General features: G+C 45.5%; 3 protein-coding genes across 8 annotated transcripts in view; 2 read left to right on the forward strand and 1 right to left on the reverse strand.

Moving 5' to 3' along the window:
• On the reverse strand, window positions 1–22,926 carry atp10d (ATPase phospholipid transporting 10D). 4 transcript variants are annotated; one of them, XM_034675022.1, is made up of 24 exons: window positions 22,643–22,926; window positions 22,312–22,496; window positions 15,047–15,418; window positions 14,606–14,800; window positions 11,329–11,533; window positions 10,219–10,304; window positions 9,575–9,681; window positions 8,922–9,053; window positions 8,278–8,390; window positions 7,922–8,174; window positions 7,556–7,788; window positions 6,388–6,579; window positions 5,649–6,300; window positions 5,339–5,445; window positions 5,107–5,233; window positions 4,836–5,020; window positions 4,172–4,463; window positions 3,789–3,865; window positions 3,533–3,658; window positions 3,225–3,425; window positions 2,926–3,006; window positions 2,718–2,822; window positions 2,424–2,611; window positions 1–2,115 (listed from the first exon to the last, which is right to left on the reverse strand). In XM_034675022.1, exons 3-24 carry the CDS (start codon window positions 15,331–15,333, stop codon window positions 1,932–1,934), a joined length of 4,128 nt encoding a protein of 1,375 aa, XP_034530913.1. In that variant the 5' UTR covers window positions 15,334–15,418; window positions 22,312–22,496; window positions 22,643–22,926; the 3' UTR covers window positions 1–1,931. The 4 variants fall into 4 exon arrangements, with proteins under 4 accessions (XP_034530913.1, XP_034530914.1, XP_034530916.1 ...); XM_034675023.1 differs by having other exon boundaries at window positions 22,312–22,649; XM_034675025.1 differs by lacking the exons at window positions 22,312–22,496; window positions 22,643–22,926 and adding an exon at window positions 18,014–18,086.
• LOC117806222 (NLR family CARD domain-containing protein 3-like) overlaps window positions 1–23,608 on the forward strand; it is a 435,740-nt gene that overhangs the window by 9,493 nt on the left and 402,639 nt on the right. For all 3 annotated transcript variants that reach the window (XM_034675031.1, XM_034675032.1, XM_034675027.1), the window contains exon 6: window positions 1,948–1,952. In XM_034675031.1, the coding sequence (XP_034530922.1) occupies window positions 1,948–1,952 (5 nt within the window). The remainder of the gene's footprint in view (window positions 1–1,947; window positions 1,953–23,608) is intronic.
• Window positions 22,871–23,608, forward strand: part of commd8 (COMM domain containing 8) — a 6,077-nt gene continuing 5,339 nt past the window's right edge. Inside the window, exon 1 of the mRNA XM_034675069.1 lies at window positions 22,871–23,003. Coding sequence (XP_034530960.1) covers window positions 22,959–23,003 — 45 coding nt within the window. The 5' untranslated portion in view covers window positions 22,871–22,958. The remainder of the gene's footprint in view (window positions 23,004–23,608) is intronic.

Consider the following 23,608-nt stretch of genomic DNA (forward strand, 5'->3'; position numbering starts at 1 on the left):
TACCAACAACAAGATATGAAATCTGTTTATTACTTTTTTGAAACAGAAGTTTGTACCATACATCTGTTAGAAAGGAGAATAATCATGAAACATTAAAAATCCTCCTCAGTGTCGGCACTTTGGTTTTTAAGGCTGAGAGTTTCGCATGGACGTTAAGGCTTCATGTTATTTGCTGGTTGTGCACAGAGGAGCGTTACAAACGCCTGATCTTCAGTCTCTGTTCATGATGCAGCATTAGCCACATCCTTCAGTAAACAGCAGCTTTAACTGAGCGGCGAGTGGTGAAAATAATTAAAGAAGTGTAAATGGAGTCAGTATGACTCAGTGATTCATCTTTCATTTACCTCCAGCTGAGCAGGTAAACAAAAACAAGCCGCTCGTAGTGATGTCTGAAAAGTCTTTAAAATCTCTCCGTCGTCATCCTCGGGTCAGAGGACTGTAAACCCAGCGCACCCCTTCCAGTGTTTGCCGAAGAGAACGCAGTCACAGCAGAGGTACGGGTACTACAGGATCAAACAAAGGTTGGAGGATCTGTTTGTGAGAGGAGAACAGCCCAAAAATCTGTCTACGTCCACACTGCAGGCTTTTATCATTTCATTCAAACAGTAAGGATTAACCAGAGACTGCTCAGAAAGAGACGCTGCACTGACATCTAGAAAAGAGTCCCTGCCCCGCCCCTTCAGGAGATTCAAGCAAGAGTCCTGGAATGATCAAAGTATGACTCAGAACTCACGAAGCTTTTCAGAAGCCACGTAAAACTTCAACACTCAGAAGCTTATTGGAATGTTCTGAACTCTGAGACATCTCTCTGGCGCAGGAAGGCTTTGTTGATGCTGAACCGACGGCCCATCTTCATCATCGACCAGATAACAGAAATCAAACATGGTGGTTAAAGGCTGAGCGGGAACCGGCAGAGGAAAGAAGAGAGACGGCAAGGGATGTTAAACATACGAGGAGCTGAGAGGAAGAGATGTCGATCGAACTGAAGAGAACAGACACGAAGCATGACAATGCTTTGGACTAGACCCCTCAGTTCTGTGTCGGGGACTCCCCCTGCTGGGACTCTACCTCACCACTGGTCACTAAACATTACATCTAACCTGAAACAGTTTTAGAGAAATGAACAAGACCACGCCCACAGAGGGGACAGAATGCAGCATCTTTGTTATAGTCTTTAAACGAAGGGATGATTACGTTGGTCATTGGTGTCTTTGCTGTGGAATTACTTGTACAGCAGGATATCACAGCTCTGTGTTATGCTGCCCCCTTGTGGTCAGATGTACTGTCTACAGCTGTGATGCTCAGTGCCAGACACAAGTACTTTCTTCATCCTGACGCTTTATGACGTCTGAGAAATAAAGCAGTGAAGTCTAGTTTAGTCATTGTGTCGTACATGCAGACGTCGAAGAAAGAAGCATCAGAGAGAGAGAGAGAGAGTCAACATTAAATACATGCTTGTAGTGCACCCTCTCTTTTCACTACTTTTCCTCCTCTGTCTGTCAAATGTTCATTCATATCTTAGGATTACATTTGAACCTGCAGTGTGGATGTAGATCTGATTGTTTTCATAAATTCAACAGATTTCATGCTTCAGGCCATGACAGGCTGCTCTCACTCACTGATCCTAGAAGATAAAAAACGGATGAATTCAGATGTTAAACGACCCAAGGAAGCTCTGTCTTCAAATGTGGGAAATGCTGATGGTGTTCCTCAGAGTCTGTGCCACAGAGTCTCAGTGAGGTGTCCGACAGATACTCTGATTCAGTCGGGACATTGGACCATGTGAGTCTCGCTCAGAGTTCTGAAGTGAAATGATCAGTGCTTCAGCAGAGAGAATAAATATCCATGGAGGAAAGTCAACAGTCTTTGTCTCCTGTCAGGTCGTACAGGAGAGATCTCTTCCTCTGTGTGTGTGTGTGTGTGTGTAAAGGTCAGGACATCACTGAGGCTGTGTTTGGCTCCAGGCCGGGGTTATCCACACACACCGGCACTCTGCTGTCTCGGGAGTGTTTCAGGTTCCAGCGCTGCATCTTCCTGCGGTATTTCTCTGAATCTGCGTTGTCCGTCTGAGCAGCAGTGGAGTGGAGGGTGTTGTGTAGCGCTCGGAATAACAGCCTGATGGAGAGAGAGCAAAGAGGACAAGGTGACTGTGAGGATCCCGTTCGCACATCAGTCAATACTCAATCATCGTGCGACAGACAGTGCGTTGATGCGGCGTTAAATTCAAATGTTCAGTCTCTTCTGTTAGCCGGGTGTGGCCACATGCTTTGTCAATTAACACTTGTTTCTGATTGGTCTAAACCACTTAACGACGGTTATTAAATTTCACTAACATGAGCAACGCCGGTGACAAACTGATCACACATCAAGTCAATCAAGAAGGAGAGCTGAATGAGTGTGTGTGTGTTTGTGCGTGTGTGTACCTGGGTAACAGAGCCATCACTGTAGTGAGAGCACACACGATGTAGAAGAGAGGCTGGGACATCTGGAGTGTTTCCACCCCCAGAGGGTTGGTGGGGGGGCTGCAGGTCACACAGATCAGACTGAAGAGCAGCACGAAGCCAAAGTACAAACCGGCACTGAACCCCAACACCAGCGCATGGATCCACGTCTGCAAGACAACACAGAGGGATCAGAGACTCCATGACAAAAAAAAACAGAGACACTGCAAACTGCGACACAAGCAGACGTGAGTTTTAAGGAGCGGGGAGGCTGACCACAGTGTGACTCTCGATGACTTGGTGCAGCAGGATGATGAAGAGAGCTGAGGCGTTGATCGGAGAACCCAAGGACAGATCCCCGGCGTCTGATCCTGCGTACGCCTGAGTTAAAGGTTAGGACAGAAAGATGGATTTATATCACACAAAGTTACAGAGTGAAGAAGATATCGTGGACTTTCAACGCTCTTTCACTCAGTGCACTTACAAAATACGGCACGAAGAAGCAGACCAGGCTTTGGTAAAAGGCATCCAGGACTGTGATCCAGAACATGAAGGGAACATAGACCTGCAGAGAGACTCATGTTAGTCCTCTACACATATTGTCTTCAGGCGTGTGGACAATGACCTGCAGGGAGGAGTGATGGTGGTGGTGCTAGCTCTGCTAAAGCGACACCTGGATGTGTGTGTGTGTGTGTGTGTGTGTGTGTGTGTGTGTGTGTGTGTGTGTGTGTGTGTGTGTGTGTGTGTGTGTGTGTGTGTGTGTGTGTGTGTGTGTGTAGTGACCTTTGAGGTTTGTGTGTCCCGGTAGAGCTCGGGCAGCTCCATCAGAGTGTCCGCAGGCGTGTCTCGGTCCAGGACGCCGTAGATGAGAGGAGGGACGGAGGTGAAGAGCAGGTTGAAGAAGATGAGCACCCAGGAGTTTGTCATGACGCTCCCCGAGAAACCACAGAAGAACTGATACCAGAACAGCAGGTTCACGTACATCTGCACACACACCGACACACACACATTCAATCGTTGCACTCTCCAGGCAGAGATTACTTTCACTACATAGAATCCAGAGTTTATCAGAGTTCATGGAGGACTCTTACCACGTTCTTGTAGAAAAAGTAGAGGATCATGTTTGCCAGACGAGAGTAACACCAGCGGCCGTGGACCAGCAGCAGCTTACTGAGGTGTTTGAACCTGGACACGGCGAAGTCACTGGACATGACCGCCTGAGGGATGAAGGACAGACACACACTCATCACGAGGGGGAGCGTGTATCACGTGTAGTTCTGTGTTCATTTTAAGCCAATCAAATAATCCATGCAACAGGGACAGCTGAAGACGCCATGTTTTCATTACCTGCATGCCCTCCTGACCAGAGATCCCCACGCCCACATCAGCCACCTGAATCATGCTCACGTCGTTGGCTCCATCACCTTCAGGAACAAAACAAACAAACAGACCTTAATGTTTACGGAGGTCTAATATAACAGAAACATGGCGCCCTCAAAATGTCCTCATGGTTTTACCCCTCAGCTCATCTGTGTCGCTGTGAGTCGGCTAAAGGATGCAAGCTACGTTACTCAAGTCTTGAAGGTTAATTCATGAGGTTGGACAAATACTCTCTGTGGATTATCGATCATGTTTCAGCTGCAACACTTCAACGTTAGGAGATCATTTACTCCTTGATTTCTGCCTCATCGTGTTGAGAAAGACTGCATAACAAAGTCCTGAGTCCTCACCCACAGCCAGCGTCATCACGCCCAGCTGGTCCCGGATCAGCCGGACCACCCGACTCTTCTGCAGCGGCGTAGACCTGCAGCAGATCACGGCCCTACACCGGCAGCTCAGCTCCAGGAAGTCGTTCTTCAGCTCCTCCTGCAGGGCCCAGTCCAGCGTGCGTCCGTCGATAACCAGGACGAAACTGGCCCCACTGTCCGAGGAGGATTTCCCATGATTCCCTGCTTCAGTGTGACTGTCCTCACCACGCTGCACTTCTAGTCTGAGCTCGTGAAGTAAAGCTACACACGCCTCCTGGTGGAGAAGAGATCCATGAGAAGGGTTAGAGGTGAGAGAGCTAAAACACATTTTACTCTTACAGCAGAGTCTAATTCTCTTCTGTGTGATGCTGTCAGACACCAGGAGTCACAATCTGAGGATGCAAGTTGCAAAACAAGCACTCTGATTGGGCGATTTGGCCTCCTAGGATTAGGTAGAGGTCATCACAGCCTGATTCTGCTCAGGTAGATAAAACTTTTGCACCTTTCAGTCGTTAAGGCCCACAGCTGCTTGATTTAATACAGCCTGGTGATAAAAAAGACACAGTAGGAGAAAAGAGCCGGAGGTCTCGATGCTAAACCAGAACAACATCGTAGATCAGGTCTCAAACTCTGAGTAAGCTCAGACCTTGCTCCCACAGCTGGCCGTCAGCAGCTGGTCGTTTGCACGGAGGAGTTTGCAGGCGTAGGCGATGTTGATGGCCGTCTCCTTTTTGTCCCCGGTGAGGACCCATACTTTGATCCCAGCCCTCTGAAGGGCTTCGATGGTCTCTGGGACCTCCTCCTGCAGTCGGTCCAGAATCCCTGTGGTACCTGAGAACACACACAAGTGCAGACACATTTCAGATCCTGGTCTCTGCTCTGACTCAGGATCAGTTGTATTTAAAAGTCTCTCGTACCCAGCAGCGTGAGGCCGGTCTCCAGCCGCTGAGCCGACTCCAGCAGCAGCTCCTCTCTGTTCTCGATGCTGCTCTCGGCCAGCAGCTGCCTCTTCAGCCACACCTCGTACTCCTCCTCCTCCAGAACCTGACACAGAGAACACACATCACTAAGCGACACACCGTAGACACATGTACATTACATTTTCTTAAAAACATGGCACTCTTTTTTCCCACTATCCTCAAACATTACCTTCTTGGCGATGCAGAGTGTGCGCAGGCCGTCTCTGGCGTAGCTGTCTAAATGTTTCTGGGTCTGTTCTCGGATGTGACCGTAGATCTCCTGAGCCTGCTCTGCACCTGAACATCACAGGGACACAGACAAGCATTCATGTTAGTATTATTATTATGATGAACCTTTAGAGAACACACTCTGGCTTTAAATGAACAATCTGTCAACATGTGGTGGATGTATTTTGGCTTCACTCTTGGGTTTCTGTGTCTTTACAGTTAGGGGTCCTAATTTGCAAAATCTCCTCATGCACGCTCCTTTAGTCCGTTACCTTTAGGCGCCTCCGTCAGGTCCATGATGACCGAGTCCGCTCCCTTTGTGTAAACCACCACCTGTCCTGAGAGTGGGTGGCGGATCACCACAGACATCCTCTTCCTGTTGGAGTCAAACGGCAGGATGTGGAGCAGCTTGACCGCCAAGGAGCCGATTCCTGGCAGATCCACCAGCAGGCTCTCTGCAGACCGGCCCCTCAGGGTGCAGCGGTACGCCTGGGCAGCGTGGACCAGAGCCGCCTCGTCTGGACTCTCTGCCTCATACAGCAGCTCATCATCAGAGTCCACTTCCCGGGTCAGATCTCTCTCTTCAGGGCTGAGCTGTGCATACTCTGTAATATCATCCACCCTCTCCTCCGCCTGTCCAGCACCTTCGTCCTCCCTGGAGGGTAAGTCCAGTTCAGGTGTCAGGTTGGAGGCTTCCAGATGGTTTTCCGGGCCTGGTTCTGACCTATCTGCGGTGCTGTCAGGAGGTGTGGGGAAGGTGAAGGAGCCGGTCTTCCTGCTGGCGAACAGCCGGCTGGTGAAGCTGTGAGGGCTGCCTCTGATCTGAGGAGGGGAGAGGGTGGAGAACGGAGAGAAGCTGAAGCGCTGGAAGAGCAGTTTGATCTCCTCCAAAGACTTCAGAGGTGTTCCTCGTGCTTCAGGTACCTGCAAGGAAGAGAGGAAAATACAACGTTTAAGATGGTGGACGAACAGTGCTTGGACATGAAACAGTATCAGGACGCCATCACTCACCATGTGACGGGGCTGCCCGGGCGAGGACACCACCACGCTGTTGCACATGGCCAGAGCCAGGAAGAAGTCTGTGATGTAGGTGAGCTCCAGGCTGGAGGGAGTCCTAAAGGAGCCGTCACTCAGAGTCAGCCCAGGAGAGCAGAGCCAGCTCAGCTTCCTCACAAGCTCAGGGTCCGGTACTACCTCCCTCGCCTGGACAGAGAGAGACGGGAGCAGCAGGAGCTTTAACATCCAGGCTGAGGAAAAACTCAATACTATTAAAGGTTCTTTTAAGGCCTCTCTGAAGTGACGTGCATGAGTGAGGGGTTTCTGACCTTCTGTGTAAACTCTAGAGTCACGGTTTATACTGCTCTTATGAACACTTAGTCCAAATACATGATCTAATCTCTTCCAGCAACCTGTGAGCAACAACTCTTCCCTCTGAGATCCTAAAGACTGAAGTTGCACTGAGCTTCTCTGGCCTCTGGGGCAACATTGATTTTCTCAGGTGGTCTACATGTTTGATTCACTTGTGTTTGGAAAGAGTAGACCCCGCCCTTTAAGGGGATTTGAGACTTACAGTGATTTATAGTGAAAGACAACGCCAAACCAAGTTCTGTACGTATTACAACAGAGTGGCTCTGTAGTAGAAGAGTCCAGGTCCTGACTAGTCCCCCATTGAAAACATTTGGAGCATCATGAGACTAAAAACATGACAAAGGAGACCCTGAACTGTTGAGCAGCTGAAATCCTCTATCAGGCAAGACTGGGACGACATGTATTTGCATTATTCTGGATTTGTAAACCATCAAATTCAGTTCTTACGTTTTGTACAGCGTCCAAACTTTCTCAGTATTGCAGTTACATTTTTATTTACCTTTTTCCAGGCCACTAAAGCAGCACTCATGGAAGTAACTCCGAGCACACAGCACGAACACTGTTTGGTTTTATAGACATGCCTAAAGTTACTGATTAGAAAAGCTTCTATTGTGTGATAAATGAAAGCAGTCCAGGTGTGGCGTGAAGGAGATAAAGAAAGAAATACTTGTGTAACTGTGACGAACTCGTAGTTTACAAATCTTAACATGAAGCTTTTTTACTTCTTCTCATTAAAGCAGAAACTCAGAACAAGTTGTGAAGGATTTTCAAACTCAGAAAGTTCAAGTTGGTGTGTATAAGAGGGACTAACCACACGGCTGCAGAAGGCGCTGGTCCTGCGCTGGATGTGATCGGTCAGCTGGTCTTCCTCCTCCTCTGCCTCGTTGGTGAGCGTGTGCAGAGACACGGAGCTGCGGTTACAGCTCAGAGAGCGGCAGCTCAGAGATTTCCCGCTGCAGCCCGACTTCAGAGTCACAGAGCGACCGGATGCCTCATTCCTCTCCGCCTCGTTCCTCTCCGCCTCGTATACCTCCAGCCTCCGAGCTGACACACACAGGAAGTTAAGTTATTAGAAACACTCAGTGTGATTAGAGTCAGGTTATAGTTCATTATTATTGGATAGCAGAGATATTTGCTGATTGGTCAAAGCTTGTCGAGTTGTTTCATCAGCGCTCACCGTTCTCCTCATGAGGATATTCGATCCCGAAGATGCTGCAGCGCCGGAACACCATCTTGTTCTCTGTCAGAGTCCCTGTTTTATCAGAGAACAGGTACTGGATCCGACCAAGGTCCTCCGTGATGTTCAGGGCCCGGCACTGGATCCTGGAGTCCAGCTGCTCGTTGTACAGAGCCAGGTCGTTGTGGATGAAGTAGATCTGACCCAGTTTCACGATCTCAATGGACACGTACAGAGAGATGGGGATCAGGACCTGCAGGACGGAAACTGATTACACCTTCTTCATCACCACAGCTTTAAAACATGTGACACTCATGTAGTTCATAAACGTGTTCATTCATCAGTCGACGGTTTACCTGCAGCACAATGATCATCGTCCAGAAGACGTAGAATCCAGCCAGAGCAGGAGACGTCTCCCCATCCACCTGAAAGATCGGGTCTTTCAGGTTCTTCATCCAGAGACCATGACCTGAAAACAGGAGATGCCACAACGACTCGTCACTCTGAGACACAAAAAGACTGAAGCCGCGCTGAGCTTCTCTGGCTTCTGGCGTGTCAGCTCGTCTCAGTCACAATCGTGTGCAAAACTGGATTTAACTGCACGGAGCTGCAGAACTTTGGGGGCGTTTCAGCACTTCAATTAGCACACTGAGAAGGAGCAGATAGCAGGGGGATGATGTGCAATTCTTGGTGCAATTAGCAGCAGAGGCACGCTTCTCCACGTCTGGAGTCTTTATGCACTACATGTTTTTATTTAACCCTGACCTAGCTGCTCTTGCCCTGATGTATCGATTTGATTTGTTTCTTTTAAAATAAAAACATCACTCGCCTGAATGGTTCAAGTTGGTCTTTGTACATAATGTGTAAAAAGTGAAGTAAACAGATCTTCAGAATACAGATATCATCAGGGCAACATGCTTTGTGGATTGAACCTTGAAGGAGGGGCAGATAGAGGGAGCAGTTGAAGCACGGTTCTTGCCCCCTCAGCGTCGGTGCTCACCTACAGCCGCGGTCAGACACATGACGATGAGGAGCAGCACACACCACAGGACGTCTGTGTTCAGGCGCTTCTCCAGCTGGCTGCGCTTGTACCGAGGCCCGCTGTTGTTCATCATGGATTTAGTCTCATGACCTGAGTCACACAGCGGGAGAAGAACAGATCACAGACTCGCTTTGTTTCAACACCGAACATCACCGTGGGAAAAAGATGCAGCAGCGTCAGTCACAGGCTGCTCTTTTCTTAGACCTTAAACGCTGCTGATTTCTTCAGAGGTTAACTAACACAGGTTTGTCTTCACAGTCTGATAAACGGATCAAAACAGTCTGAGTGTTTGGTCCAGGATGATGGATTAGCTTCTAGTTTTTAAAATGTACAAAATCTTCTCCCGCATGGGCGATATCTTTAATTAATCCCAATATTTAAGTAGAAAGGTCACTGAGTTTCCTCTCTGTGCTGACATCACCCTCATATAAACGTCTTTGTCTTCTGATGTTGTTCAGAGGAATCGTTATAAATAAGATCAGTCGTTTACTTCGTCTGAAAGCACCTTAAAATAAAACCTTGGGGATCCCTGACATGACAAACAAACACTTTCATAGTGTATTTGTTGTTTGAGTGAGTTGGATGTTTTGTAGTGAACTCAATGCTCTTACCGGCGTAGACCACGATGCCCACCACAGTCTCTGTGTTGCGGACGGTGCAGCTCCTCAGCAGGAGGTTGCTGTTATGGAGGCCGACACGGACTCCGTTGGGATGCTCCCTGTGAAACGGCGTGCACACAAACAACAGCTGAACAAGACGCCTCTCTTTCACTCACTGACAGGAACATTCAGGAGATGACTAAGAGTGTTTGAGGATATACTGCAGTCCAAGCCAAGAGCAGGATTTCCAAATGTTGAAAACAATCAGCTCATGATGCTGTGAAAGTTCTTTATCGTCTCTAACGTTACATTAAACTTCTCCTGACTTGACTTTGTAATGTTTGACGCCTAGTCATGCATCTTGTCAATAACATTTGTTTTCAATTGACTGATTTTTGCAGCTTTCTGGATTTGAACATTTTGAAACACTTCGCAAAATCTTGGAGGAAGTTAGGACGAGAAATGTGCAAGACATATTTCAAATTTTCCACAAATTGAATAAAGGACAAGGAGTTTGAAGCAGTCATAAACAAAAATGAAGAAATTTTGTTACACAAGGTGACTTACATTCATACAAAGCTGATATATACAGTGAGAAGATGATGATATTGATCATGTGTCTGTTTCCAAACACTGACAGACACAGACTCACTCACATGTAACCTCTGAACCTGCTCAGGTCATTGTTGGGATTCTCACACTCGATACGACTCTTGAAGTTCTCAAGGGTCAGCTCTGCTCCCTGGAAACACACACAAACACCAACAACAGATTCACACACACACCTGGATTACAGTGAAGAGACAAAAGGTGCTTTTCAACGAGAAGTGCCAGGAACTTTTGGTTCCAGGATTTACCCTCTAGGGAATCAATAGGTCCTGTGGCCGAATTTTGTCTGTGTTTCGTCTGCAGCCTGAAGTTTTGTGAAGATTATGAAAATCAGAACAGAGACGTAGCGAGAAGCAATAAAAGTAACTGCTCTACATCGCTGATGATGCATGAAGGAGATTCCTCTTGAGCGGTTTCTGATCGTGCTTTATTGCAGATAGATGCACTGAATCAACACTTGGAAGGAGACGAGCTCTAGAAACAGAGGATTCATAACGTCTGAAATGCTCGACTTCATTTTAAAGTCATGTCAGAGATGGACCGGTGTTCCAGTTTAAAGAGCGACCCTGTTAACTGGAGACTCTCAGCCGGATGCATCCCTCTCAAACTTCTTTACATAATCATTAAATATCTGATGAGGATATTTGGACATTCGTATAAAAACTAAACTAGTTTGCATTCCCGAGGACTCCTTCTGTGTTTCAACAGCTGTGTAAACTCCACAAACACTGACACGTTCAGCTGAAGGTCTCCAATTTACAGGGTCACTCTTCAGACTAGAACACCGGGAGCTGACAGAGACGCATTCACACTATCAGGCTCAGAGAAGACCGATGTTCAGGAGTTATCAAACCAAGTGAATCACAGGTGTGTGCGTGATGTTATGGGATAAAGACACTGCAGGTAATCTACCAATCAGAAACGTTCAGAATTGCAGGCCTCGCCCCCAAAAGTTCATTTACCTTTGAAAAGTACTACCCCCCCAAAGCAGAAACTTATCAGGGGGAGGTCAAAATTTAGGCCCTGGTTCCTGCTATCAAAAAAGCACAGAGCTCTTCTAAAGGCCCAAAATTCCTGAGGTTGAAAAGCACCTAATGATTTGCCTTCGGGCCACAAACTGACATGTCTTACACCTCTTGATGCTCTTCGTGCATTACCTGAAACGGGAGGTCTGACACCACCTGTCTCTGCTTCAGGTTGGTCTCTCCGTCCAGGTTGGAGGTCTGGATGTAACAAACCCCTCGAGGGTCAGAGGAGTACAGCAGCAGCATGTCAGCCGGGATGATTTCATTCGAGGACAGACGCACAAAGTCTCCAACCTGCACGTCCTTCCAGCACCGCTGGACGTACGCCTTCTGTTTACTGAGAGACGAAATGAAGAGAAGGAGAAGAGACAGAGAGTTAAAACACTTCAGGTGTTTGAAGAAGTAGATCGGGAAATAAGTGGATGTTTGATGTGCATGAGTGTCTTGGGCGGTCATCCCTTTTAGGTCCCGGTTTAAATGCCCGTTAAAAGTTCATTTATTTATCCAGACACATGAAACCAAGAGAGATCTCCCACAGCTGGATCGTGTCCACCGCACGTCTTCCCCACATTGTAAACCACAAATAAAGTGACATAATGACATTTACAAACAAAGAGCATAATGACAGAGAGGAAGGGAATCATGGGGGTTTAAAAACACTGTAAGCTCTACAGCTATTGGAGCATATTAAATATTATCCTGCACACAATGTTCTCCTGCAGCTGGATCAAAGAGGTATCACTCGGTGCAAACTTTGCACATTTATACTTCTCCACTTTTTAAAGATCCTGCAGGAAATATTTGTGATCCCTGAGTTGAGACATTTCTATCACAAGAGAACACACATCAGACCACAAACGTCCGTCTGGACAGCAGAAGAATCGTTTTCTGTTTTGTGAAGATGAATATACGGTCCCACAGGTGTGAGGCATCTTGCATTTTGGAGTGAAGGAAGCGTAACCAACCTGCTGTAAACATGGCAGCCAAGCCTGTTGATCAAACGGTCTGACTTAAACCTGCGAAAGTCCTCCCAGATGTCCTTGATGGCCGTCGCTGACAGCACCAGGATGATGGGGATCAGAGCGACCTCCGGCTGGAAGGCCTCCACCACGGGGACGAAGTTTAGAGCAGCGAGGAAGATGAAGTAGATGTTAGCTAATCGATGAAGCTGCTCGAACAGATTCTTCGGCAGGAAGGATAACAGGGAGTACTTTGAAGTCCGGATTTTATTTTTCTTGAAGGACTTCAGGAGTTTCCTCAGCTCCTCGTCTTCTGTGCAGGAAGACACCACAGTCCTCCTCTTCTCCAGACGTCCTTTGTCAGAATGAAGACACTCCAGGCTATACATGAGTCCACTCCACTGCTCCAGTGTTTAATGTCTCCACTGGGAAGCCTCACCGACAAGAAACTGTGACCATGACAGACCGAAAGCGTTTGAATCACTGCTCTGCTCCCTCTGGAGCAAAGGGAACAAATAAGAGAGAACAGGAAGTCGATAGATAACAGCCTCGGTGACATATTCATGGCCACACCTCTGAACGCTGTAAACAAACTCAAGGTTCAAGTTTTACAGCCGCCTGAAGTGACTGAGTGGGCGATCAGATACGAGAGCAGGGCGGGGCGGAGCAGCAGGGGCTGACCTGTCACTGAAATTCACTCTGAAACACCATTTCAGAGCGAGAGGCTTAAATCCATCCGAGAAACAGCTCGGTTTGAAGACGCTCTTCAGTCTCCTTCAAAACGTGATGAGATGAAGGAGGCACGCCGTGATGCAGTTTGACTGACACTGAAACTTATGAAGCCAAATATTTTTTTAAAAGTAGACATGATCTATTCTGATCTGGTGTTCACATGCTGGAGGTGCTGAACGTGCCTCATCTACGGACGTCATAGCAGAGCGACAGGATAAAGGAGGAGGAGGTGCAGCATCGGTTGTGTGGATTGGTCTTCGTCTAGTTTTTGATGGAGCAGCTTGGAAATAAAGTGTCATGACTATCGGGGAGGGGGGGTCGTTGTTTTCTCTGTTTTCTTGCTGCCGTGTTGCTTCAAAGTGACGAGAGATAAAAAAGAGCCCATGCTGAAGTGTTAAAAACTGCAGTTCCTCGAGCGTCCACTAGAGGCTGGCTGCAAAAACACCAGAAACCACATACACACCCATTCAAAGAGCCGATCTTTACAGCAGAAATAAACATGCCTGGTTCAAAAAACAGTTTAGGTCTGAGTTTTTTGAACATATTAGGTTGAGTTCAGCATTTCAAATATGGCACCCGCCGACGATCGGCTTCAGGAACAGGCGGGTGACGTCATGGAGACTTCGTCCATTTATTATACAGTCTATGATTCCAACTGTCATCCCCTCTCTCTCTCTCGTGGTGTCCTGCTCTAGCCATTGTCCTAAAATCCTTTGCTCCTCACTCAGGTACCACAGATGAGCCGCAGGCAAAGAGGACCAGGGCAGACGGGAAGAACGTTTTCAGCTGCTGCACATGTGATGCACTTTTCAGGACTTTATTGCACTGAAACTGTTGTTTTGTAAAAAACTTAGAATTTTGAATTGACTAAAGCACTATTTCTTGTATTGACTGATGCATTCATTTTTTTAAAAAACTATTAAATGTTTATTTTTTGGGAGACTGAACTGTTGTTGTTTTTGTGATTACAGCTATTGTCATATCAGATACATAATTTGTTTAGGTCAAAGGCAAAGCCATGATGTTGAATTCATCTTTGCACACTACATCCTATAGACTATTTAAAAACTGATATGGGTTATCGGTATCGGTATCAGTTTGGAGAAGCAGGAAGTTATCGGTTATCGGTATCAGTGGAAAAAACACAGTTATCGTGCATCCCTAGTCCTAACCTCTCTGAATCATCGCAGAAAAGCCCAAAAATATAACTAGTTTGTGAATTTATTATGGAACGTTTTCTGTGTTACAACAATGAACCTTCATCTGAAGCCCTGAGGAGCAGAGCAGAGTGAGTCCATGCATGGAGGCTGACGATGAGAAGCTGCTTCAGTAAGAGAGATCATATATTCACCAAATGCTGAGATGAACCCCTGAAACGTGAACACATGGAAACTAACCTGACGCATTTGTTTTCACATCTGAACAGCTGTGACAGTAAATGCAAATTATACTGCTAACTGATGTAAATGTGAGCTTTCAGACCCGAGCTTTGCATGTAACTAAACCACCATGAAGATGTTGTTTTTGAGGTTCTGATGTGTGACTGTGAGAGTTCAAACGCCTCAGGTCAAAGTGAGAAAGTCTCTTCTCTTCATGCTCTGCAGTCAGTCAGTCTGCCCCCTGACTTTACAGTCATCATAGTAAACAGTCAGATCGACCAACAGTGACCAAAAGAGTTGTGAATGGCGTGAAACTCAGGCTGCTCGCAGTTCACTTACCCACACAAAACTCGCACTACGTTGTTGTTGACCTTCTTGTCGAACAGGTAGCGTCTGTAGTCTTCCAGAGCGTCTTTGATGGCGATAACGGTGAGAACGACCACAAGAGGAATCATGGTGATCTCCTTCTGAAAGGCTTCAACGACCGGCACCCAGTTCAGCAACGCCAGGAACAGGAAGTAGAGGTTAGCGGCCCTACAAAGGAAAGACCAGAGCAGCAGTTTATACAACAGATTTTGAGAGTGCGGCAGAGAGCGTAGTCCGTCCACATCCATATGTGTCTCTAAAGCAGATCCAGATGTTTGTAAATATGTCTGAAAAGAAGATAAGACAAACAATCCGGCTGACAACAAGTAACTAACTTCCTGCTTACTATTTTAAATCCATGAACCAGAATTCTGAAGTTCTTCTTCTCTGTGTTTTCACAAATGTGACTCTGACCTGTGGAACTGCTGGAACAGGTTCATGGGGAGGAAAGTCAACAAGCTGTACTTTGTAGTTCTGATGGCATTGCCCTTGTAGTTCCTGGACACCGCTTCGTAGTCCTGTTGGTGAGGCCCATGGCGAGCAAACACCGTCCTCCGCTTCCCGTTGACCCTCTGAGGCGAGCCGTGGGTCTCCGAGAAGTTCTTGTTGGGCAGGCCGTTAGGAGCAGAGTACCATCCCCGCCCCGAGTCACCGTCCAGGAGGTGCCGGCATCGATGCTGCACCCAGTGGAGACGCTCCATCTCCACAGAGTGACCACCGCCGCCACTCCTCTGTGGCCTCCTGCTTCCTCTGTCCTCCACGGCAGACTTTCACAACGTCTTCATCCTGCAGAGAGACAACGACAACATAATTAATCCCTGATATAATGAATTTAATCAAAGCTGTCTGCATGTTCACAGGACCAGGGCTGTGCAAAGTGGAGATTTTCTAAGACATGATAAACAGCTCTGTCGACCAATGAGGCTCCTGCAGCGCTGTGTGCATTGTTATCAGAGTAGAGGAGGAACGGTGAGAGGAAACGTAACAAACACTAGCACAAGAGTCATTGAACGCACCATCACCATGAGAGTCTGCTTCAAACATACAGAAGAGCAGAGCGTGTGTACGTGTGTGTCTCAGCTGACAGACTAACTGAGCTCTCGTCATCATGACACAGACTCAGACGCTGCAGGTGGGTTTATTTATACACATTAAAAACATTTGTTAAAAAGACTCAAACACAAACAAAGCTCGGCGTGACAAACCGGATGTTAGAGCTGCTTGAAAAGATGTTGTTGTGACAGGGAGAAGTTTCAGGCATCATCTGAGGGGGGAGCAATGTCTCCCAAATCTCCATGAGAGTGAATTTAGGTCGTCACATGACACACGTTTTCAAATCATAATAATAACACAGGCTCTTTCAAAAGGCTGCTCCCTGTTTCTCTGATCTACATGAGAGCAAATGAACTCCTTTTTCATCACAAACACTTAAACACTCTTTAATCCTGTCTCTGTCTCCTTTCAGCTCTCTGTCTGCACAGCGTTCCCCCTCACTCAGCAGCTCGGTCTTTGTCCGTCTTGTATTTCATACAGGGAGTGAACAGTCAGTTTATCAGAGTTCAACAGCTTCCTGGAAATGTCGTGCAGAAGTCACAGAGCATAACACTACAACAATGAGTCCAGAGAAGCTGAATGGATGAGGCGGTTAAGCCTCAGAGTTTTGGATTATCCAGAGAGGGCTCGTCTCTGTGAGCGACATCTTTAACATCACAGACATCTGATACACCGACGGCACAAAACGTAGATTAACAAAGCTGGAAATTCAGGTCCAGGAAAAGGAGATCCGCGAAATAGAATCTGAAGCTCGTGCACCCTGGCAGTGAACCCCGAAGGTTTTATCACTCATTAGACCTCCTCTCAGCACAGCATGTGCAGAAAGAGCCCGATTGATATCTCCCTCAGTCTCCTGTTGGTTTGGTTGTTCCTGTTTGGCTGGAACGAATGTAACTCCAGGACGAATGTTTTACAGCTTTATGATGGAAGATTTAAAGAAACTAAACGTGAAGGCTCACAAGCTGAAAGTTAGAACATTCTGTGAAGCTCCAGCTCATGTGTACACGAATCAAAAGGAGACACTCGGACCCCAACAGATCCAAAAACACTGCTGTGGGATTACTAAGAAAGTCACGATGATGGAGGGACTTTGATACAGGACTGTTGTGGACTCAGTATGAACAAGGTTAAAGATAAAGTAATGAAGGCCTGAATAAATTTAATAAAAGGTGCTTTTCTAAAGCAGGAACTTTCCTCAGGGTCTAGGGACCTAAAGGGAACTTTACCGCAGGAACCAGGGTCTAAATTCAGTTTAGTCCTTGCTCAGGGGGGTAGTACTTTTCCAAAGGTCCAAATGCTTAACGTTTCTGATTGGTAGAGTACCCTCCGGGTTTTTTATCTCACCCTCCGTCCACAATGACATCACGCACACCTGTGATTCACTTGGTTTAATAACTCCTGAACATTGGTCTTCTCTGAGCCTGATAGAGTGAATGCGTCTCTGTCAGCTCCCGGTGTTCCAGTCTGAAGAGTGACCCTCTAAACTGGAGACCTTCAGCTGAACGTGTCAATGTTTGTGGAGTTTACAACAGCTGTTGAAACACAAAAGAAGTCCTCGGGAAAGCATCGTAGTTTAGATTTTATTGAAACGTCCAAATATCCTCATCAGATATTTAATGATCATGTAAAGACGTCTGTGCATCCGGTTGAAAGTCTCCAGTTAACAGGGTCGCTGTTTAAACTGGAACACTGGCTGATCTCTGACAAGACTTTAAAATCCTTCTTCTTGCTTTAAGTCGATCAAAAACAGCACGAGAGTAATCTCCTCCATGCTAACAGGCAAACTGTCTCCTTCTATGTCATCATCTTTGTTGTAGGGCCTTTGTTTAGTCTCCTTCTTACTGCTCTCTTCTGGTCTGGTGGTGTAGCGCGGTTACTTTTATTGCTTCTCTATCGCTGGTCTCCAAATACTTGAACAAAATTCACATTCAAGAATGTTGTCCATATTCGTACCTTGTTTACATGTTCCTCTGTCTACTATCACTTGGTCACCCTTTTCTTGTTAAGCACATTTCTTGCACAGTAAAAAATAAGTTGATGTTTTTAGAATCAGGATCAGGATCATCTCTGTTTTCTCCCCTAACGTCTCGCCCCCTCAGGACCCCCCCTCCCTGGAGAGTGTGGATGGCCCTCACAGTGCTCTGCGGCATGTCTAAGCTGCTCTCTGTGGCTCTCAGCACATGGGTGAGAAGATAATGACTCCTGCTCATGCTCACATTGGAGGTAAACAGAGTTCATGATGGCTTCTTGTCAAGTATTCAAAGACTCCAACAGACAGATGGAAGTCAATTCTTTATCTGCAGATGAAATCATAAACTCTGTTCTTACGGTTTGACAGTTGAGGAGTTATGTCTGCTCCGTCTTTCCTCCAACAGACGGGATCACACGCTCTGCAGACCGGAGGGTTCAGTGTTTCCTCTTTCCACCCCGGGCCCTTCTTTAACAAATATAAATAAGAGTTATTTGTCAAGGTGAGACAGTTGACACTAACAGGTACAAAGACTTTCAGTAGTCCTGTTTGTGTTCGCCCCTGACATCCACACTTTGTCTTTAAACTACACGACAGCTCAGATGAATTTACTGGAAACACTTTGCTGTTTAACAGCGTTTTCGCACACATTCACTTCCTCACTCTTCATCACTGAACTGTGACAAAAAACCCCAGCCTGGACACTTCTCTGAGTTCATATTACATTTCCTCATCTTCTGTTTGACAACTTCACCCAAAGCAGAACAACAACAAGAGTTGAAGCGTAAAAGCAGCTCTGAGTGTGTCGCCTTAGAATCTGATTATTTGACTTTTTAAGCGTAGAAATGTTTCCTTTAAAACCTTCACATAGTTTAACAAGTTGAAACTGTTTGGGTTTAGTTTGACAGACAACTCAAGAGCCACAGAGAAGAACACAAAAACACCAAAATGCAACAATCACCAGATGAGATGGTCACACAAGGTCAATTCTTGCAACCTCCGGCCGTGAGAATTGAAGCCAATGCGTAAGGGTTAAAAACTGCAGTGACACAGTGACCACACACAAGGTACGCTCGTCTTCTCACACACAGAGACAAACATCCATGATGCTATGCTAACTTTGGACGCAGGAAACAAGCCTAAGAGTGACACATTGACCTCTTCCTGCTGACTGATGGCTCAAACACACGGCCGGCTGCATTACTCCAAAAAGTACGATCATAAAGTGGCAGGCTTTTACCGCTCCGGAGAGGAACCAGTCAGGGTTCACAAGACCAAAATGGAAGGGTTCTTCAGTAGTTACGTAAGAAAACCAAGAAAGCAGCAACAACCAAGCTGTTACTGACAACAGAGGAGGCCACAGGATACACACACCGTCACAGCTACCTCCCTTCATGGATCTTGGTCCCAGAACCAAACCACTGAGATCAACTCAGAGCTGGTCTAAACCTGAGGGTCTGAACGACGCTGAAACAAACAGTAACACGAGACGTCTAAACCCCCTGAAGGATCCTGCCGGTCCCCAGACTCCAATTTGAGCACTGCAGACTTAATGATGTCACTTTCCTGTTAACTGCATGATCTGCACGTAATGTGTCTGGTCACATGGTGTTTCCATGATGAGCTCATGATACTGTTTCCTCTCTGAAGAGCTGAGATCGGCCCCAACAATCTTCTTTAGGAGCGATGTGCTCCAATGCTTTATGGTTTTACAAATATTGGCTGTTCTTATCTGTCCTATGAGCCACATATCCTGCATGAACTCCTCCTCCTCCTCGTGGGTTTTGTTATGTCTGATTTTTAAGTGTGATTATGACTGTGGTGTTGTTTTGGCGACCTGTTTGGCATGGTACTGTTTTCTTTGGCGTGTGTTCCCTGCTTCCTCCTCTCTCCTGTGCTGCAGGTGTCTGCTCCTGATTGGACAGGAGCTGATGGGCACACACCGTTGGTTCACTGTCGTCCAAAACAAACGAAACGTCTCAATCTCCTGTCCTGTATCTGATCAGATCACAGACCTGGCTCTTTAGTGAACACCTCTGCAGTTAATTGAACTGATGCTAGAGATGATGATGATAATGATGATGTTGGTGTCTCAGCATCTGTGTGTGTAAGACGTGCAGCAGTTACTCATGTTGTCCCGTCCTGTCTACATTCTTGCTTGTGTTGTGCATCCTCTCAGACATACTGCTAAAGAGTCTGCTAAAGGAAACTAACATTAATGAAGACACGCGGCTGCAGCACACTCCACACCCCAGCATGCACCACACCCAAGCGCTTGCTCAGGTGTGAGGGCCCGTTCTGTGTTGCTTGCAGCCGTGGTTAATCATTACTTCTTCACTATAATAAACAGCAGCCTCACCCTTTTTTGTTTCTCCTGAGCGCTGCGACTTGACGTGACCGGTTTACGCATCAATCATAAATATTGATTGTTGATAATAATCATTAACAGACTGAAGAGCTGCAGCAAGCTTTCTTTAAAATGCTGCAGCATGTTGAGGGCGTATTATACGTAAACAGGAGACTTTTTGTATCATAATACTAAAAAATGTGGTTTGAATTCACAAACACGGAGAGCTTTTGTTTAACTTTCCAAGAAGACTTCGAACGGGAATCAAACTACCAGCAGGAAACATCCAGGAAGCTATCACTAAGCATTCCTCGTCATGTAATCGTGAATCTGTTCTCCTGTTTCAGATGAGTTTCTCAGAGTGTATGCTCTCAGAATCAGAGCTCTATCTATTAAAACAGTGAGCAGGTCAAACTGAGGGTCTCTGTCAGGGACCAGCATTTTTCCTTTAGAGGCACTAATAATAAAAACAGGAGACAGCTGTATGATGTCTGAAAGGAGGATTTAAACTGTATTTCTCCACAGATTTTCTCTCTCAGTGTGGTCAATTTAATTTCCCCCATACCTTTAAATAAGTTAGCATGTATTTCTAAGCGTATGCATTATGAAATAGAGTTTAAACATTGTGCTAAATCTGCTTTCTTGCAGAATATACACTACCAGTCAAACGTTTGGACACACCTTCTCATTCAATGGTTTTTATTTATTTTAATTATTTCCAACATGGTAGTTTAATACTGAAGACATCAAAACTATGAAATAATCTGGTTTTGCCATAATCTGGATTACAACAGTAGTCAAATAGGGCTATCCATTGTGTACTAACCCTACCTCTGAACAACACAACTGATGGTCTCAAACACATTAAGAAGGCAAGTCATTCTACAAATGAACTCTTGATAAGGCTCATGCTAATTAGAAACCATTCGAGGAGACCACTTCATGAAGCAGACTGAGAGAATACCAAGAGTGTGCAAAGCTGTCATGAAGGAAAAAGGGGGCTACTTTACAGAATCTAAAATATAAAACTGCTTTGTTTAATAATAACATAATTCCATATATGTGCTCTCACAGTTTTGATGTCTTCAGTATTAATCTACTCAAATAATTAAAATAAATACAAATCCTTGAATGAGAAGGTGTTTCCAAACTTTTGACTGGTACAGTAGTGTATACATACTGTTGAAGCATACTCCCAACATGACACTTTGCTGTTGTGCTACAGGACTTAGCACCAGGCTACAGGTGGTCTGATCATGGTGGTTTTTAAAAAGGAGCTCACCTGCAGCACCTGCAGCACCATCAATCCACCTCGTCCCAGGTGAGGCAGGTGCATGCCTCACATTATTCTGTGAGGTTTCTATAAATCCAGCTTTAAGGCTAAGATTCCATTCCACCACGGTGCAAGACTGAACGCTTCAGGCGCTCCTTTGTGCCCACCGCCATCAGACTGTTTAACAGTAACGGAGGCCACAGACTGCACCACACTGACCACTGACCCCCCTCCATGAACAGATCCATACCATCCCTGCATTGTCTGTCACACTCCATCATCTCATCAACTGACTCTCTTGACTGCTGCTGGCATTATAATGCATAATATACTGTATTATGATTATCTTTGCCATATTATATTATTTTATATTACATTATTATTGTAACTACAACTCACGATCATATTACATACCCATATTTATTTTTACTTATTGCTGAATCTGTCATTACCAACCATAATCACACCATGTCAACCTGTCACAACTGAATAATTTTTAATACTGCCTGTAATTACTGCTACTTAATTTAAATTCCATTGTAACATTGTATATATCTAAATTGTATTCTAGCTTTATTTATCTATTTTTATTTTTACTTATTTTATTTTATTTTATTTATTGAAACTTCTTATTGATTGTACTCATGTCTGGGTTGCTGTAACAAGTGAATTTCCTCCCAGGGGATCAATAAAGTAATATCTTATCATATCTTATCTTAAGATGGTTCAGGCTCTATGATACAAGGACTTCAACTTAAGGCTTTAAAACTAACAGATTGAAACTGCAAACTTAATTTCTCTGCAGGCTTTCTCACTGAGCCTCATTTCAAGCAGACAGAATAAATAGGCAGACCCTTGGCTCTTTATCTCAGTGTGTTTAGCCTTATCTCTGCTCGATAACCTTCCTAGCAGCAGCAGGGTGTCTCTACAGGAGAGTCACCTGAGCCCACCCCTCCTCTGCAGATTCACCTTTACAGTAATGAATACAGGAACCTGCTCCCTGCATCAAACTACACACAGACGAAGACAAAGCTTACCTGCTGCTCCTCTCCGTCGCCTGCCTGTTGTCGCAACAGTCACACCAGTGTTTGTCAGGAGATCTCATCAACAGCCAGCCTGCAGCACGAAACAGGATGTGAAACACAAGCTGCTGCGAACAGTTCACTTCCCCCCCCTGGAGCGCAGAGCTGCAGAACCTCCTCCACAAAGTGTTCAATTCAACCTGAAATCAACATGAGGAGGAAAACACACAGAGTTAAAATCAATAGAGTTATTATTTGGAATGATTTAGCTTTAATATAACAGTCGGTTATGTATTGAAAAGCTTTAAAGGCTTTGTGAAGTAGAATTTAATATTTAGAAAATTACAATTCAGAACAGCTGACTGTGTGTTGCCTTCGAGTGGACCCTGAAGGTCAGAGAAAAACACCCTGATCTTGAATGGAGTTCAGGTTTTCTACATTTAAGTCACTGAAGTAAATGTTAGTGCATCCTCCATCCCAGAACACACATGAATACACCTAAAAAAACAACTACAGCAGGGTATTTCCATGTGTTAGCATAAACTGTCCACGCTGTGAAGCCATTTGATGTGATGAAGCTGATTTTTCCGGATCACGTGAACGCAGCTTAGTTTGCCACGTGACCGCAGTCAGCTGATCGTCATGCGGAAGCAGATGGAAACATGGTGGATTCACTGAGCAGGCTACCTGCGGGAGAGAGTCTCAGAGTGAGTAACAGAGCTCTTGATGCACGATGAGGAATATTCAGGGTTTGAAATGATTCATGAAACAGCTGGTCACAAATTAAGATTAATAATATAATCTGAAAGAGTTTAGGAAAGAGTTCTCAAACGGAGTTTCAGTAAATTATTAAATATTTAAATAATTAGGATTAATACAATCCTTTGGTTTGTTCTGCTTTTGATCACCTTGACGTGACATGCTAAATATTAAATATGATTTAATTGTTAAATGAAGGGAGACTTTTGTATTTCCACCTGGTAAAGTGTGCACATGTTAAAGCTACAGTAAGGGATTTTTAACTGGCTTTAAAACACATTTTACTCCCCTCTCTCTATATATATTTTTTACCTTATCTCTTAACTGATCCAAAGTTTGATTAACAGTAATTTAAAAAAAAGTGTTAATCCTTATTTCATATTAAAGGTCCTGTGAGGAGTTTTGAACTGGCTGAGAAACAGACTGAAAATGATACTGATGTCTCTTTATGACCTTCAATAGCAAACAAGACCATCAGCAGCAACACTGACACCTTCTTTGTTGTCATATTTAATGCCTGAAACCGCCCTGAGGGGGTAGGTGTCAGACCAGC

The sequence above is a fragment of the Notolabrus celidotus genome, chromosome 22, assembly GCF_009762535.1.
Source record: "Notolabrus celidotus isolate fNotCel1 chromosome 22, fNotCel1.pri, whole genome shotgun sequence".
Classification (NCBI taxonomy): Eukaryota; Metazoa; Chordata; class Actinopteri; order Labriformes; family Labridae; genus Notolabrus; species Notolabrus celidotus.